Source organism: Enoplosus armatus, chromosome 24, assembly GCF_043641665.1.
Source record: "Enoplosus armatus isolate fEnoArm2 chromosome 24, fEnoArm2.hap1, whole genome shotgun sequence".
Lineage (NCBI taxonomy): Eukaryota > Metazoa > Chordata > Actinopteri > Centrarchiformes > Enoplosidae > Enoplosus > Enoplosus armatus.
This window is the reverse complement of record NC_092203.1, coordinates 3,067,674-3,088,548: the sequence shown is the minus strand read 5'-3', so window position 1 is coordinate 3,088,548 and position 20,875 is coordinate 3,067,674. Positions and strand designations below refer to the sequence as shown.

Sequence of the window (20,875 nt, the reverse complement as noted above, 5' to 3'; positions counted from 1 at the left end):
TTAACACAACTTAAATCAGTTCATTGAATCAGTCCAAACCTTGTTTGGATCAGTATACTGTTTCACTGTTGACCGTCAGTGATTTGAGGATTTCAGCTTCAGAACTAAAAGAAAGGATCACGCCAGTGTTGACTGTCAGTTCAGACAATGTTTGCAATGCAGTCTTAGAAAATACCAGAAGCCTCTCAGTCGATTTACATGTTTGAGAGTAATTGGATTACCCACTTCCAGCAGTAATTTGATCTCAGAAACATCCATGTAGTAGTTGGAGTAATCAGATTAATGCAGCACGTGCTATGCTATAGGTGGGGTTTCTGGTTTTCTTGCCTTAAACTGATTACTCACAGCAGTCCCAGCTTTTCGGGCTCTACGCAGTCTGAAGCAGCGATGCAGTAAGAAGGAGACGACAGTGGTGTTGTCCCTTCATTTAAAGGATCAGGCGATATTCCATCGTTTTGTTATTGTCGACAAATCCTTCCTACCCTGTCTGGCTCTCGGCCTATTGGGCGGTAAATCTTTAAAAATGACTGACAAATGTAAAGTTAGATGTGTTTAAAAAAGGCTCAGTAATTTCCTAAAACTGCTGGGAACTGTAGTTTTTTGCAAATGTTACTTAAACAGGAGGAAATGATGCATTTGTTGGGGACTACTTTCAGCTGCGGATTAATACACGTTTACTCTAGATTTATTTATTTATGGCAGCAGGACGATGTACGTGGAATCGACTGAAAATAAACTGCCCATTGTGTTGAAGTTACATGTGACCCTGTGCAGCAGTTCTGTTGCACAGAGGAAGAAGATATATCAGGCTTTGATACTCAGAAAATACTTCAGTTCATAGTTTTGCTCTTTACACGAGATTTGTTGACAATAAGAAACATCTAGAATATCAGCAGGCTTGTCCTTGTTCATGTCAGATGTTGATACTAGAAATCTAAACCAATAGTGAAACTTGACTTATTATTCAATAAAACACAAGAAGCGTTTTGAGCTCCACATCTCAATGGAAACAACAGTTTCCTCTCTTCTCTGTGAGCAGCTGTTCAGACAGCTGTTGCAACAGAAGCCTTAGTTCTTTATGTTGGTCAGGTTTATTCGAAGCATGCTGTCCATCAGATTATCTGTGATTCACTGTTTGGTTTCAAGAGAAATCGGCTCCTAAAAACTGGAACGTCAGTGGTTTCTTCATATCTGTCTGTGAACCTCAGCATTGAATGTCTCCATTGTAAAAGAACAAAACTGCTACTTCTACAAACACGTATCAATCTTTCAATCTCCACCTTGTTTGAAGCTATCAGTTAGCATCCAGTGTCTGAAACACCAGAGCGGTGATGATTGTGGTCCAAGCAGCAAAAGGTGAATAACGCAATGACAACATTTTGTTTTGTTTTGTTTTGACGGTCCTTGACGAGTAAGAGGGATATAACTTTATTTTTAAATAAACCTTTTTTCTGTGACAAAAGGCTCTGACTCTGGTTTAATATTTGTTTTACATCACAGCAATACAGATTCAGTATTTACACAGGAAAGTACAGTCGGCACGGGCCAGGGAGTCCCACAGTGTGTGTGTGTGTGTACACATGTCCAACTTGTTTTTGTATTCAAATAAAAGTCGTCAAATCTAACTGAATACAAACCGACACAGTAGCACATTTGCGCGCCGTATAAACTGGTCTCACAGCACAGTGTGTACATTCAGTTACAGTCACTGCAGCAAACACAGACGCAGGAATACTCTGATGAATTAATACACCACCACCCCCCCCCCGCACCTGTAATCAATGACAATCAACCTCCTGACAGCTTCAGCTGAAACTCGACCTGATAATTACATTCATGTTCCACAGTCGCCAAACACTGAGCAGTATTTTACAGATTAAGGCTTTAGAGTTAGAAACGAGCACAGACGGGACAGAAAGAGACATTGAAAGGTGTTGTTCCATACTGATGACGCGCTTTAGTCAATAACGGCTTCCTTCTCGACGCCTGGGAGCAGTTCAGTATCCACTGTGCTTCAGTAAACTCTCAGCTTTGTGCTTTCACGCGTTCACGTCTAAATATCGAGCCCGCGCACACAGGCAGGAAACAGGCTGCAGAGGTGCTAAGTTTATAGTTACCTGTAGGGCATGAAATGCAAGTGGAGAGTCTTCTCACAGCAGGCCTAAATGAAACCATCTGAAATGAGTCAGTAAATGATTAACACCAATCAGCTTTATTACTCCACATGTACTTAATTCACCAGAAAGATTAGGAGTTGCCCTTTTTAAATCCCAGAACAAACAGCAGCTCCAGATAAAAAGAGGACACATATTGACTCTGGACGCAATATCAAGAAGATAAATATTGACCTGTCCAAAAGCATCACTGCGGAGCGCGTGATGTGGCCAGTTTGACCAGTAACGTGACCAGTGGTAACAGCGACCAGGAGAGCAGAAACGGTAGAGGTGACAAAGTCACAGCAACGTTTAACAACGCCGTGGCTCGGAAAGGCTGTGATTTAGTGTTGGAAATGGACACGATGATCCCGCCGGACGTCCAGTTTCAGTGTGAACGGAACAGTTTGGTGTCACTCCGGACAACATCTCCTCACCAAGGACCTGAACAAACGGAACCATCAGTAGTGAAATAGCTGGAAAGTGGAATCCTTCACAGTATGATGTTGAAATATTGAACAGTTTTCGAAATCACAGCTGGTACACACAAAGCAAAACTTTCCACAAGCTGGCAGAGTTCTCATGAGATAACCTTTGTGATTTGGCGCGATATGAATAAAACTGAATTGAATTGAAATCGACAGTAATGAAAATAAGGCGTAGATGTGCGACGTATGTGCCTCTTCTGTCAGCAATCGGTGTGAGATTAGCCACCGTGCACAGTGAGACTGACGCCGTAAAGTCCGTATTTCATCTGGATTCTACGGATCTTGACGTATATGGTTTGTCTAATTTCAAGGATTGATGTCGTAACTCTCTCAGGTGTTTGAGATCTGGCTGCTCTTTTTGTTGCTGTTGCAGCCTTTGACCCCAGCATGAAGATGTTGACCCACGTTGTGAATTTGAAGCCTGACGAGGACAAGTTGGCAGGAAAGTTGTGTCTCAAACTTTTTCTGTTGTCTTCTGTATTTAAAATGTCTCTGTCAGTAAGAGACTCTCTTCAGGGGACTCTGTTCATAGACTCCCAGCTGTATCAGATGGCAGGTACCTCTTCTGGTCAGTAGATGGCGCAAGTTGTGACCGTACAAACGATTTCAGTTTGGAAAACAAAAAAACAGCTACTTTCTGCCGTTTTTCCAGTGATGATTTGCATCCTCCAGGACTGTGAGCCTGCGTTGGCATTAGGCAGCTGAAACAGTGCCCAGTGCAGGCTTCCCTGCTCCAGCCACAACAGTCTAGATAAATATTGTAAACAGCAGATCACATATTACTGAGCCTCAGCGTGTGTGTGTGTGTGTGTGTGTGTGTGTGTGTGTGTGGGGGGGGGGGGGGGGGGGGCTTGTATTATTGATATATCCTCTCCAGTCATAAAAAGGTAAAACACCATTAATGCTCCACTGCTACATCAGCTACATCAATCAGCCTCGACCTGCCACTCTGCAACATTTTATAGCACAGCTGAGCAAAGGCCTCTAGGAACCATGGGAAAAATAAACTGCTGTGTTTTGACAGGGCGATGAGGTGTAGCTGAGGTATTGTGCATCGACTCGCTGCACAAAAATCTGTTGCTTTTTAAAGGAGTGGTGGACTCTCGGGGTCCATACGTCTCCTGCACGCAGCAGTCCTAGCTCGTCTCTGTCCCGTCTCATCTACAGCTGAGTCAACACCTAACTTCTAAAGTTAGTGTAACTCCCTCTATCTTCTCGTTTAAATATGGAGGCATGAAAGAACAGACGGCCCCGCTCACCGTTAAAAGACAGATAAAGATATATTATATGTACACCAAACTGGAAAACACTTAAAAGGAGCCAAGAATGTGGTCTGCCCGCGCTGCCGTCATCAGCCTGGATCCTCAGTTCACATCTTGGAATGGGAGGACTGTATAGACTGAAGCCTCCACTGGCACTGAATGTGATTGTCCGTGGGGAGACTGTAGGGACAGTAATCCCCGTCCCCTGTCAGTCAGTCAGTCCACCCACTCTCCATCCCTCCCAGACCCTCCTCTTCTCCCTCCTGCGGTCCGTCACTCAAAGCGCTCGTAGTTCCTGGTCTGTCGGACCCGCGGGACCATGTCCAGCAGCAGCCTGCGGTGGAAGGACAAGAGGCTTTTTACAAAGGAAAAACTTTCATCCCCTTAAATAAAATGATAAAAACATGCATCCCACTCCGACTTGTTGTAACACAGGCTTAAATTCCCTTTAGGTGTTGGCCGTTTGTAAACCCCCCCCTCTAATAACTTCCCGTCATCACTTACTTGACTCCATAGGCGAGGATGATGAGACCTATGAGGACGCCTATTGTCCCATCCAGGTACCACACCTTGGGTTCATGCTTGAACACCTCAGCACTGATGAGGATGGAGAACCCCATGACTCCCCCCACCAGTGAGTTGAATCCTGGGAAGAGAAAACAACTTTTCTGAGGGGGGGGGGGGGGGGTTGGTAGGCTTCCCTCAGGTGCCTGCTAAGAGTCCAGTGGACGTGTGATATTCACTGCTGTGGCCTTCTTGACAGCATACAAAGTGTGGTGGTGTGGCAGATTCTTGAAATGCCTCTAATATCTGTCATATACCGAAAGGTCATCTCGTTAAATGCAACTGACGGCGGCTCTGCGAGGTGACGGACCGCTGCGCGACGACTGGTGTCTGTTACTCCATGTGAGTTATGTAGGCATGAGTGAGACACCGGAGTGTTACATTAATACAAACGATTGTGTCACGCTGGAAGTCGCACTGTGATGCCGTTACTAGGAAATGACGGCGCTTCACGAGGAGAAAGTGTACACCTACCGTCAGTGATGAGGGCTCGGCTCGTGAGCACTTTGCCGAGCATAAACTTGATCACGGCGAGGAAGATGCACACCACGCCGCTGACAATGGACACGCTGAACAGGAAGACATCCTGAGAGAGACAGACAGACAGACAGACAGAAGCGCAGAGAGACAGTGGGAGTCATGGTTTTGTTCACTGGAGTCCCTCAGGGTTTAATCCTAGGTCCTCCCTCAAAGTGCACCACTGGTGGATCCACATGACTTTGAGGTTTGTTGTTAGTTATTATGACAAGGTCAGTAAAAAAAAAGCAAAACTATACTTTAACTTTGAAACTTTTAGTTTCAATTTGATTTACTCTCTAAAATCTCTCTGAACAGTGACCTGTGACTCTCCAGTCGCCAAAATCCAGATTTTCCAAAAAAGATGTTACAATTGAAGTCAAACATAAAGCAGTAAAGTAAAGATGTAAATCCAACATGATCTATCATTAAGTATCAGGCCAAGGAAACGAAACATTACTTAAGTAAGGCAGGAGTGGACGAATAACACGACGAATGTTTTGTTGGAGTACGATTACGAAGGAAAGAGACAATGTCATCACAATGTGTTATGTGCTAGACAGATAAAGGTTAGTGAGGTTTTTCGTTAGTTTGTGTGTCTTTTTAACAGTTCTGTCACTTACAGATGTACGCCTTTCCTCACAGAGTCAGGGGTTACAAAGCAAAACCACCAGCCAACTACAAACACCCTTTGTATCAGTTATCGTCACCAGCTAATTAAGCCGCACTTCATTTTGGCACATCCTGCTACCTAAAGATTCTCTATCATTGTTGCTGTCCTATTGTGAGTCTAAATGCCTGAAATGTAAATGAACAAAGGGCGGATGGAGGAGAGGGAGGGGTGGGCGAGAGAAGAGAAGGGGAGCTGCAGAGCACTCAGCGCCTCTGCGGCAGCATTAATATTGCACTATGGCCTTGGAGCCATGAAAACCGACTTTGGCGAGCTCGCAGACATCAGAGAGGAGATGGAGAGAAATCCTCAGCATGCTGCGTAAGACCTGAGTCAGGGCTGTGACTCAGCTGTCAAAATACAATCTAAATAGCATATTATCCTCAAAATACTGTACAACAAGGACCAAGCTTCCATTTCAACAAATACAGACATACACACATATTCTTAATTGGGAGCTATACACACATTGTATACTGGGTGTGATTAGCTAGTAGTTAACTGGTTTGATCATACTTAAGTTGCCATTCAGTATGTAGGTATTATGGTGTTAGATCAATACCAACAATATGAAGCTAGAGCCAGCAGCCTGTCAGCTTAGCTTAGCTTAACCAGCATTTAACATATATCAAGTTTAACCAGATTTAAACATAAGGAAATACCTGGAATCAGTTGATTTGCATTGGAAACAGGCAGAAATAATCTTACTGCACTGATTTCATCACTTGTTTTGGGAACGACGAAAGCTGTCAAGTGATTTAAGGACTAAAATGTGTCTTGTCTTTCTGTGTGATGGCCATGTGTTTTAAAAGGTTTTCCGGTGGCTTTTGAGCCCAGGGGTTTGGATATGTTCGCAACTCCCGGAGGCCACTGCGGCCCTTCAAATTAATTCAGAGTGTTGCGGCTTCGTTTTGGACGCTAACTGACATTAATTGGGCTCAGAGGACGAACAGAGCAGGAACAGTCAGGTGTCAAAAACCAAACATCCTCCTCCACATGTTTCCTCCTCCACCCTCTCCCCCTCATTCCCACCCCTGCATACCTAAGCAGCTGCTTTACCTTATTAACATTTCATAGCAGCGAGGAAGAGAAAATAAACCTTTTCTCCAACATCGGCATGCTGAGGAGCGCTGTGAGGCATAGCTATATATAACTGTGATGCACCAGAAAGCAGTCTGGTAGAGGCTGAGAGTGTGACAGAGGAGGAGCGGGTCGACTCAGAGAAACACAATGTGTCTGCCTCGCTGCTCCCACAGTCGGCCTTTGTTTATGCTTTGGTGCTGACTGTCTGTCAGGCCCGTCTCCTTCCCTCTGCAGCCACAGATGAAGAGATGGAAAACACAGTTAGTCCAATAAATCAATAAAGGATTTGAGAGCTAATTGAATTTGGAGCCTCTTGAAATGTTCATTTCTCATGGCGGTATATTTTAGCTCTGCGGCTGATCCAACTTAACATTCTTAATCACAGCATCACAGAATGTTGCAATAATACAACGCGTGTGACTACATTTATCTAAGTTATTATTATGCCACGCCTTTGTAAATGTAGGGAGCACTCTGTTGTATTTATATCTGCATGGAAATATGTGTGTAAGAGTTAGTAGCATTCATACAGTTTACAAAAAAGACCTGCACATACAGCATTTTTATAGTATCAGGTCAGGTGTGTCAACCTCTGTTAATTCAGTTCAGTTAGCTATGCAGCAGTTACACCTAGTTACTGAGTGTAAACATTTAGTGAAAACTAGTTCACCTCTACCTTAGAACTAGTTTGTGTGGTGCAACCTGTTTAAATCTGATGATACAAAAATCTTCACTTGGTAAAAACAGCTCATTATAGCTCACATTAAGTGTCGAGCCCAGCTTTAGTGAAGTTCATCAGTATTCTCATTCAATCTGAAGTTCTGCTCACTCAGGATTGTTTTTTCTTCTTCCTGTATTTACTCCTCATCACCGTCATTATGTTCAGATCCTCGACGTGCGTTTCTACAGAGATGAGTATTGCCCGGCAACGGGGCGATGGGGCTATTTCAGGAAGTGTGAAAGCTCCTGAGTCGTCACACCTGAGCAACAACGCTGTTACACCTCCGTCACACACACACACACACACACACATGCACGCACAGTGCAACACCTAATCTGGTGTTCAGTCTGAAAATCACGTTTTCGAGAAAACAAATTAAAGCTGCTGCACACTGATTCTGCTTGTTTTCGGTGCAATGTGTCTTGAGGCAAACATCGATCCACCTGTTTCCAAGATGGGTCGTTTGTGTGGAAATTTTAACAGCTGAAATGACCTCACTTGATGTGAAAATATTTAGCTTGGTTATCTGCATTCATTATCACCTCCGTGGATTCACATTCACAGCTTTGTCGGTCTGACACATCAACTCTTCCACTTTTAACACAGGTTGTGACAAATGTACCTTTACAATGCTGCACTTCATGTCTATCATAGGCAGCAACATTTCTCCTTGATTCCAAACCCACATGTACACACACTCGCACAACAGGTCGAAACAATGCGACAATTATTGCCGACTGGACAAGAGCAAAGGAACAACTTGTCCATTGTTGTCTTTGTACTGAATCGGCATGACCCCACACCATAAAGAATATGAAAGATACCGTGACAAGCTTGAAAAAAATACCTTAATGCACCACTAAAGCCTCGACATACACAATTACATTAAAACCACATTGTTCTAGACTTGATCTTGATCAAACCTCAGTCGGGCCTGAACCACCAACCCTCCAGTGACCCACACCACGTGACGACCAAAGCTGAAAATATGCATGTTGTTTTTCTTGGACGTTAAGAAGTACACTCAGATTTTGCAAGGATATTATTAGATGCGAGCACAAACAGGGCTTTTTTTGGGGATTCTGAGTGAAATCCTCGTCTCTGGCAGACTGGTGGAGTCACAGCAGGGAGAGTAGATGAGTCCTGGCTGCTCAAAGTGGTTGTTACTATCTGGGCAAGCTTTAAAAATAGCCACAAATTCCACCAAAACATCAGATTATGCACCATAGTTTTGGCTTAAATTCTGCACCCTGACTTCAGTGAGATGAAAACTGTGAAGTGACCCTGTTTGACTGTTGAGCTGACAGTAACAGCTGTCATAGTGTGCTGCAGGATGTTAATGTGTTTAGGTATTGAGTATTAAATGGATAACTTAATCTGTCCCATATGGTGGATGCTTTAATCCAAAGATCCCCCTTTCCGATCTAAAACTTCCACGTAGCCTTTTCATCCCTGTTTAAATCCAGATTTTGTTTGGGTAGTCGATAGATTCTTACCACTTCAGGTAGCAGCTTGGTGGCCAGGTCGTGGATGGCCTTACCCAGAATGCACAAGGAGGACAGGATAAAGATCACGCCCAGGATAACACAGGCTCTGCGGAGGAGAAGAGTACAATAATAACCACACAAAACACAAAGTCCAGTGCCAGCTCCAAGTTGGATTGTGTGAGCCAGTCAACAGTGTGGCAGCTGTCGAGTTATCTGTCAGTGTAAATGTATTGTGTTGCTGAAAGCCAGCAGCAGTTTCTTCTTTTAGGAACAGCACACATTTTGACCTTGAACAGATTCTGATACAACGGTCTATCCTGATGCTGAAAACCCAGATAAACAATTAAAGTGGTGAAAGATAGCTGAAACTACATCTTCCTGTGACCCGAAAATATTCCTGAGTGACAGATAACTGTGTTACGCTGGTGTACAGAGCGAGGACTTATTTGGAAGCAGCAGATGTCCTTTAAAAACCTTTACCCAATTAACAAAGTCTAGAGGGAGACAATTGGAGCATATGTCCTGGTCATGCATGGGTACCAGTGTTCAATTCTGAAGGCTGCTCTCGAGCCACACTTGGTGTCCTGGGTTTTGACCGAATGAGGTAACCAAGGCAACACCCCAACTCACTCTAGGAAGTCCACACACACACACACACACATCATGGGGGCTCTAATCCCCACTAACAGGCCCCCTGTTGTGTCTTTCACACAGTGGATGTAAAAATGACACCATATCTCTGCGCTGCTGCTGCCTCCACAACTAAAACAACAACAGCAAAAAGACCAGTGAAGCAAAATACAGCTTCTGTTTCAGTTCTCATATCACAGGAGGATGACGTTACTCTTTGATATCAACACCGCCACACCAGCACCATCGTTTTCTGACCTTTGCCACACTCGTGTGAATAACGGTGTCTTAGTTTTGAAAAGGCTCCACGTTTTCATCTGGGAAACAAAACTCCCCTAATTCATCTTGACATCTCGGGCTTGTTACCCTGGCAACCGGTCTGTACCTGGGCATCACTATTCAGCCACATCTCCTCCATCAAAAAAAAATGAAGACGACTAATATTGATTCTCTGTGTCTCTGTCTGACAAACACACAAAAAAACTGCTGTGTGTGTGTGTGTGTGTGTTAGGTCATGTATGTGTTCATATGTGCCTGCATTTAGTACGTGTCTATTTAAGTACTTACACTTGTGAAACCATCTGTGTGAGGGTGTTGTGTTGTGCTTGCAGGTGATTCTCGTGTTTCAGTACATTTATGCATGAATATATCCGTGTGTTTGTAGTGTGTGTGTGTGTGTGTGTGTGTGTGTGTGTGTGTGTGTGTGTGGCCAGGCTGGCCTCTCGGTGAAGCCAATTACTGGCTGAGCAGCTTCCTGAACTTCATCTGAATTCTCCAATTAGCTGCTGCAGTGACATAATGAAGGCTGCTGTCAAAAAGTGACTCTGTGTGTGGATGTTTTAATGTGAAGATTTAACACTCTCAAAACTACAGCTGATTTAATTGAAGACATCAACAGCTGTAAATTGAATTAACCTGCTGACAAGAGTTTCATAGTTTTTCTTTAAAGGAATAGTTTGGGGAAATACAGTTGTTCACCTTTATGTTGTAAGTTTGATGAGAAGATCAATACCAGTCTCGTACCTGTCTGTAATTATGTAGCTGCTTAGCTTAGCTTAGGCTAATATGCCGGGCTCTAGGTCTGTACTTAACGGACAGACACGAGAGTGGTGTCAGTCTTCTCATCTCAATCTGTGTGATCTCATGTATGAATCTACCAGATGCTCTGACAGTGAGAACAGACATAATGACAATTTTCTTTCATCTGATTCATCCAGTAACATATTCTGTTGTTTTGGTTGAATTTCATTTGCTGTGTATCTTCTCTGGTAATGTTCAGATTTAATGTTCATCGTAAGAGAACAGAGCAGGAATAAACTGACAGACGGCGTTACCCACGCTTTTCTTTTTCTCTCTCTTTCAGCGGCCTGCTTGCTGCCAGCAACCTGACCATTCAACAGACTCTGAAAAGCCCACCTGACCTCCACACACACACACACACACACACACACACACACACACACACCATTATCGGCCAGCTTCAGATAAGACGTGAGGCGCTCGTCTGTGATCGGTCCCAGCGGGCCGAGGCTGACAGAACTGAAGAGAGCCGCTGTTTGACACACTCCTCTACAGGACAAAGCAGACCACACACACACACACACACTCACACATTAGACACTGTGGACACATTGAAATGGATTTCAACACTTTTCTGGGTTTGTTTGGTCTTCATAGATGGAATTGAACCATCTGAGCAAGCTGAAAAACAATGGCTCAAACAACTGCAGGGTGTCTGCAAGTTGTCTTCGAGTATGATTTCAATTCTTGAACTTCAAATGACAAAGCCGTCACATTACTTCTACCTGAACATTGATTCAATGTAATAACAAAAACTATAAATGGACAGTGTAAATAGAAGTCCAGGCAATTCCATTTTATGATAGCCTGCATTTTTTTGATGGCCCTCCCTCCCCCTCTCTCCCCCTCTAGCTCCCATCCTGTCTGTGATTGTGAGTGGAGACAGGTGTGCTGGAGTCAGAACTGAGCCCACCAGCTGCAACCTGTTCCATAATCAAGGCCTCTACTAATACTCAGCCCAGCCACTTCTGCGCAGTCAGATCGTGGTCACTACTTCAGTTAGTCCATACGATCCTGTTGTCTCTTGTTCCCCCTCCACATGTTTTTCCCTCTCCCCTGCAGTTCCCCCTGCTCTGACTCTGTCCCCTGTCTCCTGTTGTGTCAACCTTGCTTTCCGGCTCTGGACCCCTGTTCTGCGTCCTTGGATTCCACTCTAGACCTGCCCTCCTTGGCCCCAAGCTCCAGCCATCGGCCCTGGCCCCAGCCCTGGTTCCCAGAGCCCTACTCAACATTTACTGCCTCCAATCTATATAATTAAACTCAGGAATTTTAAGTATGTGCGGACACCCAAAACTGAAAGGGATTGACATATTGATGTTAAACCAGGTCTGATTTGCTCTGGGTGAAAGCTGACTGTACTTACATGTATTCTCGGTGTGCTGAGTGGACAGCTGCAGCGTTGCTGTACCGCCATAGTACAATGACTGAGGACAACACATCCAGCGTGGCATCAAACTGCACAGTGAAACAAAAAGGCAGACGTTTTACATTCTCTTCACTACAGCATACAGTCTTGGCCATCGCTTTAGTAAAGTGGAGGATTTACAGTCGACTTACAGCAAATCCGAAAGCTGAAGCACTGTGGCGCATGATGGAAACGGCTGGAAAGAAAACAGAGAGAGAAAGAGGGACACTGAACAACATGTAACACTGATCTTTATCCAAAACAAATACTCATGTAATGGAGGAACATCCATGCATCCTTCCATCCATTCATCTTTAACCACCACTTCTTCCTATGTATAGTCAGGGACATGGAATATTCTGCACAGAATACTAATACATGCTGTCTGCTCACAGGAGATGTGTTATACCCCCACGTGCAGACATTAAAACGCCATGATGATAGTCCTTTTGCAGGCATAGTGACAGCAGGAAGAACATTTCCTGCCACGACCTGTGTACATGAACAAATAAAGGGTGACTGCCGCAAGATGAAAAACATCAATCAGGAGAGTCCCTCGTTTAAATGAGATCCCTCATTGACTTCTCCCGTTTAACTGCAGTGATGGGTGATTATTATATATGTCCAGAGGTGCGTTTCTGTGGAATTGCTTTTCTAGTTTTTCATTAGTTTGTGCCGCAAACCTGCCAGGCAGGATAAGATGCATTTTGTTGACGGAGGTGATTTAGTTATCAGCATGTTATCCGCCTGTTTTGAGCTGTAGATGTGTTGAAAACAAACATTGAGCCAGAGCACGCATGCACCTGCAACAGGAGGGGATGAGGAGAGACAAAGGGGAGAAAGATGCAGATAGAAGGAATCCTCTCTTCTCCTCCCAGGGTTATTTTTAGCGAGACTCACTGGGGGCCAGCAGCTCGCCTCAGCCCTGCATGCAGAAACACAGCATTGTGTGGTTTCTCTTTCTCTGTGCTTCCCCTTTAGTCGCTCGTTTTCTTTCTGCTGCAAGGAGAGCAAAATCATGATATCTTCCTTCCTCCCTCTCCCCTTTTCCTCTCCTCTTCCAGTCTCCTGACCTCCCTTTTTCATCATCCTCTCTCTTCCTCCCTTTTACTGTTTCATCTACATTCAGTTGCTCTCTAGGAAGGTGCAATCATCCACTTCCCCAGACCGAAATGAAAACAGAAATGAATGCTGCCGTCGCATGCTTTTGCAAACACTGAAGCACACATGGACAATCCTTGAATACAAATGAGTGGATGAGATTTTCATGATACCAGAGATCTGCAGAGATGCAGCATGGAAGCGGTGTCAACGACTGATTGTAAAAATGATCTCTGCAACAACTTTTGGTCAATTTAGCAAAAAGGCACATACAACGTCTTCACTCTAGCTTTGACACACAAAGCAGCTTTCGCAGCCAAAAGCCAATAGTAGCACAATCACACCCACAGCAAAAACATTGTGTACAGTTTTCTGGTAAATATATACTGGCCAGAGGACTGCAACACTAATGGATCCCATACAGTTGTATCATCACATGGTGTACATATACATCATATAGTGTATTCTGTATGTAGCATATGAAATGAGCACAATGTGTTGCGTGGTTGACCTCCTCTTCAAACAACCAGGGTGGAGATATTCTAAAAATGTCAAACTCTGCGTGCCTCAGCTCTCGGTGTGGTAACACACACATGATACAGCAAATAAAACTTGACAGCTGTTCAAATGAAAGTAAATAGAGATGGGAGTGTCGCGCATCTGCCGGAGTTGACATAACAAGGAAAGAGTAGCAGGCATATGACTTCACAAAGTGCCTTACAGAGAGATGTCATGGGAGTTTCATTCCAAAATCTATATCATCCAGGGAGCATATTTGTACCTGCAAGTAAGACTCTTAAAGTTCAAACTTCAGTCATGTTCCATTGTGAATTTGGCTTTCATGCTATTTTATACGCTTTTCCAGCTGGCAGAGATCTCATTTGGGATGGAAACCCCACAGATCTGGCCGTTTAAAATCATGAGCTGGTGGTCCAAAGAGATGTACACTCCTCCTCCCTCCTCCCCTCTTCCCTTCCCCTTTTTCTCCTCCTAGCTCCTTCATTAGGAGCAGAAAGACAGAAATTGTGTGTAAATGAAATCTGCTGCGGCTCTGCAGTCGTCAAAGACAGGCCCAGCGTTGGCTAATTGGCTCCCAAGAAAGCTGGTTGGGCGTCAGCTGGGACGGAGCCCCAGCATCGCATCAGGCTATCACACACACATATATGAGGTCTCTCTCGCCCCCCCCCCCCCCCCCCTCCCTCCTTGTCACATCTTACAAGAGAAGCAGGAGAGCAGAAGATAAAACGGCACCCGAGCTCTGCTGGTTTATTGGCTGTTTCAGGAGCTGCGTTATGCATATCAGTTGCTGTCAAGTTGGTGGACTGATGGTGTTTGTCTCGCTGTGCTGTTGTAGCAATGAATACGCCTTGTTATTAAAGCAGCAGCAAGGGGCTCGATTACATATTCATTCAACTCAGTTCTACTCTGCTAATTTCAGTCTAGGAAGGATTGCAAACAACAAGACATGAGCTGGAGGTGAAATTCTGGGTCGCCTAAAGCCAAAATCTGACAACAAATCTGCTGCAGTTTTAACCAAACGGGGCACTCGCAGTGCTGGCTTGTTATCCTTTCTCTATAGATAAACTGGCACCAGCCAATGGGAGTCCTATTTCAAATTTGGTGAGTCTTTGTGAGTCAGACTGGACCAAAAACTAATATCTAGTCAAGTGACAGTTACACCTCGTCTCTGAGTTGTCCCATAAACATGCTATTTTCCTCACTGCAGTGTCTCTACAGTAAACTTAAAGCTGCACCTGCCTGTCCGTAATACATTTCCCACACAATCTCAGATATGTTTGAGTAATGCTAATGTTTTACAGGGTACGTTACCCAGCGGCTGTCAATTCTGTCAACATGTAGGGCTGACGGGGAACAGCAGCAGGTGGTGGAGACTGGACTGACACCCTGCGGGGCTCTGACGGGCCGGCTCCCCATCCACCACAGTCGACCACAGTGTAAAGACACAATCCCAATGAGGTCCTTCATACCAAATATACAAATATCATACCATAACTCTCAGTTATCAGCGTAGCTTTAAGGAATACATATTGGGAAATACACATTGCTTCATGATTAGGAAAATAAGAGAAACTAAAGATGGTCACTTCTCTTGCAAATTTCCCCACTGAGGGATTAATAAAGGATTATCTTATCTTATCTTATCTTGATATCACTATTTTATAAATCAGCCTACTTTGTGGCAAAGATATATTTAATATCTAAATTATGCTAGAAAGGCACTAACCATAAGGCAATACTTTTACTTTAGATTCTCTTTAACACACAACAAAAGTGACCAAATTAGACTGATTCATTATCTCTTAGTGATATAGTTATACAAGAGTACTTGTGGGTTTTTTTTTTGCTTTCTCTCTGTGTACTTTCTGCCTCTTGAGTCCATCAGTTTCCTCCTTTTTCAAACATGTTTTATTTGGTGTGGCTTTCTTATAAAAACAACCAAGTTCAGAGCCAACAAACATAAAGGAGGATAGAGTGTGTGTGATGCTAACAGCTGGTTATTAACAGGATTCTCACGCATTTTCTTTGCACATTAAAAATGGTCCTATTTACAATGGGACTTGCTACTGAGGACATTTTACATTCAGTACACATTGGCTTATTTCCAAAGAGCCAGTGACAGTTTTACAGAAGGTTTAATGAGTGTTTAACTTTAACTGTTGCAGTGGATTGTTTGCTAATAAGTGTTCATTTTCACCACAGTGTCAATCAAACAGGAAGTTGCAAGTGCAACAAAGAGGTGGAGGCTTTGCAAAGAGATGATAAGATCACAGTGAATCTAATTTATGCTTATCAACTACGGTCACATAAAATCTTCAGCTCTGTTTGAACGTTTTCATCACAATAAAGTCACAATCACACAAAAGAGCATAACACTGGCATAAATATTGGTTGTTATGCTGTCAAAAAGTTTCAATCAATAGAGATGTTATCCTATTCTAAAGTGATGACATTATGATATTGTATTGTCATTAAAGAGAAATGAGTTACAAATCCAATCAATTACATAATTTGCAGTTTACAAAATTAAAGCAGACGAGAGGCAACATGGATGTCACTTCCAACATTGTTTCACCACAACACAAGCATCTGCAACTGAACTATGTGGGACTGGATTCTGCAATTTGCAAATTTATAAACCTCTTTCAGAGTGGAATGCATTAAACACATAGCTTCAGAAACTTGACACACACACACACACACACGCAAGAGAGACCGAAGTTGTAAAACAGACCTGTCCTGTCCTGTGTCTACTACCAGCGTTTCCTTATCAGAACAGGAACTGGGCTTGAAACAACATGGACTGAACTGAAGGAAGAGGCTCTGATTTCCAAAACAAAATGTCTCCGTCCTTCAACCACTTCACTCCAAAAACTTGCTGCTCACTAATTCTGACCCAAGTGGTCAACTTGTGCCTCACAGCGACAAATTGAATTCCAATTTTTAATTTCTCCCTCAGACAACACTCCAATTAATTATTGAACCAGTGGATACTCATCAGTCCGGTCCGTTTTTCTCTAGAGAGCGTCAAAATCGAATTACAACAATTACCTGTGTGTAATGACACTGGCCCGGTGTGACTACAAGTCAGACCACTGTTTACTGGAATCACTGCTGCTACATCAGACTCATTCATCTCATCCTCTGCTCATTTCTGCAGCTGATTTGAAAGCAGTGCCATGTTTTTTATTTATGAGGAAGAGCAGGCAAGATGTGACAAGAGAGGGGGCACCGCTGCAGGACCACAGAGATGTGATCAAAATGTCCAACGAAGACGCTGCGTGAAAAGAGGTTCAGTGAAGAGAAATGGCCGGTTTGCACATGTGGAAAGTCTTTTTTAGCAGGCTAAATGAACATGCTGTCAAAACGCTGTCATCAGCCCTCATCTTTACCATAACAGGAAACTCTCATATCTCTGCACATCTGCAAACCAATGTTGAGGTGATCAGCTACACTGCAGCAAAACCTGCCCTCTTTACTTATGCATCTGTCAAGCACTAATCTGCATGTACTGCAGAGGAGGAAGAAGCATCAGCTGAATATTGCAGGATGCGATGGTGACAGATCTCAATCACAAATCCTTATCTCAAGCACCACTTGTCAAACTTGACAAAGATACCTGACGCATGTTCACCTCTACATTTCTCCATGTCTGTCCAATCTCTAAATAACCAGCAGGATCTTCTAAAATGGGCCTTCTAATCCAAATTTCGCAAGTTGAAAATCACGATGAAACATAACCTGAATTAGATCTACGAAGTGAATCGCTCCTTTCCCAAATGTTGCTTTCTTAATGGAGAGAAATAGTCATTTGAAGTGGTAACTGTGGGAGGCTAAAGGTCTGGGGGGGCAGGATCTTGGCATCAAGTGTGGACTATCGAAGTAGCGTGTTCACATCAATTGCTTGTCCTTCATGTTGCCTTTCGCTTTAAGTGTTGTTTAATCGGGCTGTTGGGTGTCACATTGATCAGCACGGTGTCACTGTAATTAACAAACCTGTCCTTCAACTGAAGGACAAACTGCAAGCATCAGTATGTCTTTGGATCGTGTCTGCGTAGATGTCTTTTGTTTCTTGCCCACAAAGAAAAGTCAAAAGCATTACTTCCTGTGAGCCGGAGGATTCATCAAAAGGAAAGACCTAACAGAGTGTTACTCACTGAAAGCGGCAATGGCCAGGACGATGGTGATCGCTATGGACACCCAGGACACCCACAGAGCTTTCTTGCGGTAACTCTGTGCTTCATGCGGCTTCAGACGCATACTGCTTTCCAGAAGACCTGCAGACAACAACACAGGGCAGAATGACCCACAGATATGACTCGGAGAGAGAAAGCAGAATATGGAAAGTTATTTCAATGAAACCAAGTGAGACGTTTATGGGAGAAATGTCTCCTTCATGGACATCTGAAGAGTGACAAGAGGTCACTAGCCAAAAAGGGCCCCAGTTGAATCTTTAAAGATGAACTTAAATCCACTTCTTTGAGTTAGCAAATTAGTAAATTACACATACAATCACTTTATTACACTATCAAGTGATTTGTGTTCATTAAAATAGACCTTATTTTCCTTTTTCCAGTAAATCCAGTAAAAAGATGTGTCTTTTACATCTTCCAGGCAGCTCATTCCCACTTTGGAGGCTTGAAATGAGCTTGAGTTATACATTCAAACGAACACAGTATCTGCTTTTGTTTTGGTCAGAGTTACAGGATTGTTATGAAGTGATATTGTAAGGGCACAATATTCTGAAACATTCAGACCCAATCTTCTATTAGCACTCTGCTCATCAGGGTTGGGTCGGGTCTTTGCATTACAGAGACTAGTCACCTCACCAAAGCCCTGCATTTCAAGACATTAGCGTCTATATTATGTATAGACTACACACTGTACAGACTTTCTTCTGTGCCATATTCAAGATGTGGAACACCTGCCACAGTCTAAATGGCTGTGTGTGTGTGTGTGTGTGTTTCACTCTTTCCCAAAGGCAATCCACTAATTTATTCAAAAAGCCTGTAAGCACAGCACAGTATTCTAGGTAGCACATGTCAAACAGAGTGCAATATGCATACTCTGCCATTTCTAGGCATCTCTGTAAATAAATTATCATACTGACCATAACATTAGGGTGTCAGTCATCTGTTATATCCCCCAGAAATTAAGTCTTATTTGAGGGCAAATTTATAGGAAATAAAAGAGCACCATTTGTCAGAATAGTTATAAATGTTATTAATGAATACAAGTGTTACCAGATTTACAGCGCATGTACAGTTTAACATACATTGCGCTACTCTCCATGGCATTACGCACGTATGCGCCCTGGAGACGGGGCATCGGTGAAAGCTAAACTTTCAACATATTCAACACCACCTACCTCGGTCCTCTATGCTGTCGGTTATCTTCATCTCCTGGTCCATCTTGAAACCCTCTCCCTGACTTTCTGTGTTGGGCTGCTGCAGCTGCTGCTGGGAGTCCGCCTGCTCGCACTGCCCGTTCGCCGCCGTGGGGTCCACTGCTACAGGCGGTTCCTGGACGGCGGTGGAGTCCGGCGGTGTGGGGTCCGTCATCTTCTCGGCGGGTTGCGGTTCCAATGAGGCACTCCAAAAATGTCACACCTGGGCGAGAAGTGCGGGCTTTGAGTTGGGGGAGAGACCCGGAGACAGAGAGGGAGGGAGGGAGGGAGGGAAGGAGACTCCTTGCAGGGCTGCAGGTCCAGTTGCGCCAAATTACATACTGTAAGGTGAAATAACACCGGATATTAGGAAGTGGGGACTTCAAAACAAACGCCTGTTCGCCACCTGAAAGAATTCAAATAGGCCTACACAATTGCTTTAGTTATCATTTCAGAGTAAAAATTGCTATCATTACTTTCTGTTACCCAAAATGCTGTATATTGAGCATTATTATAGATAAACTACGTTCTTACAACAGGCTCCACCTAAGCAGTAACATTTAAAATGCTGTTGACACATTCATTTGTCAGTGTAGGCTAACAACAATAGTCCAATAGTATGTATGCTAACTTAAGTTTGTTAGCATTCACCTCCTATAGGCTGTAAAGCGTTCACTTGTAACTGCGTCATCTTATATTGTTGTATCGGTACTTTTACTTCAGCTAAGTAAAACCTCTGAATTCTTCTGTCAGGCAGTTTCCATGAGAACAATATCAACTAGCTATTTATTTTGAAGGTGGTAACCGGTACTAGTCTGTCTGTATGCAGACCAACCTGACGCACGCCGTCTGGACATGCAGTCGAACAAAAATATTCACAACAGGCTCCAATTCGCGTCGTGGTGAAATATCAACACCTGGACTCTAATTGCTGATCCCGGTGGAGTTCACGAGACCTGGGCTCGCGCTGGATGAGAACAAAACTGCTGCTGCTGCTGCGCCGCGCGCTCTGCGCTCCGCGAGGAAAACATCTGTCCCGTGAGGATTGAGCGAGCCGGCAGACTCGCAGACAGACCGGACCCGTTATTCACCTGCGACGCCGCTTTAAAAGCTAATAGAGCGACAATAAGTCAGCCACACTACTTTACTTTTCTGCGGTCAAACCCGCAAATAAAAATGGTTATTTCCTCCTTTTTTTTTTTTTTATCATTCTGCTTGGCGCCAGAGGTCAACGATAACTCCAAACTTATCTTTCAAGTGTGAGATGTGGGGAATTGTGTTTTTGGTTTGAATAATTAGGCTATCGCACTACACCGGGGAAAGTACCGTGATTCCTGTAACGGGTTGCTAAGATACAGAGCTGCTTGATAGGCATGTATAGGTTACCCTGCTTGCTCTAGATTAGAAAGCAGGGTTTTCATGTATTTATATGATAAAGCGTCCACTCTGAGTCTGGAAAAACAAACACAATATATCAGACATTATTTCAATTCAAAACAACTGATTCCTTTTAGGCAATTGACTGAGAAAACTAGATAGGTGAAGGGTGTGAGCCCCTTTACTTAGACACAAACCAAACCTGGATCTCTACTGAAGATCAAAGTTAGGATATTCTCAATGATTATTGACGAAATATTGTATCTCCATTGGCAATTCAAGCAAGCAGGTTGATTCTGTATGAGGACTTTCCTGCCTCAGAAGCTTAATTCTCTCAAAACTTAACATTAAGCAGGTTACATGTAGGTATTTGAGAATGTTCCTATACAGTAGGCCTATGTCTTTTTTCTATTTATCTTGTTTTGTTAGAGCA

General features: G+C 43.6%; 1 protein-coding gene across 1 annotated transcript; it reads right to left on the bottom strand.

The window, feature by feature from the left end:
- Positions 1-4,166: 4,166 nt before the first annotated feature.
- Positions 4,167-19,240, bottom strand: LOC139306847 (transmembrane protein 163a). Its single transcript, XM_070930808.1, has 8 exons — positions 19,048-19,240; positions 17,837-17,956; positions 12,212-12,255; positions 12,018-12,109; positions 8,954-9,050; positions 4,942-5,053; positions 4,408-4,549; positions 4,167-4,237 (listed from the first exon to the last, which is right to left on the bottom strand). Exons 1-8 carry the CDS (start codon positions 19,238-19,240, stop codon positions 4,177-4,179), a joined length of 861 nt encoding a protein of 286 aa, XP_070786909.1. The 3' UTR covers positions 4,167-4,176.
- Between the last annotated feature and the right edge of the window lie 1,635 nt (positions 19,241-20,875).

Coding starts and splice junctions, on each gene's coding strand:
- LOC139306847 (XM_070930808.1), bottom strand. CDS start 19,240: ATGACGGACCCCACACCGCCGGACTCCACCGCCGTCCAGGAACCGCCT. Junction 9,051..12,017: donor TCAGCACACCGAGAATACAT/GTAAGTACAGTC, acceptor TCTCCTCCGCAG/AGCCTGTGTTATCCTGGGCG. Junction 5,054..8,953: donor CCAAGCTGCTACCTGAAGTG/GTAAGAATCTAT, acceptor TGTCTCTCTCAG/GATGTCTTCCTGTTCAGCGT.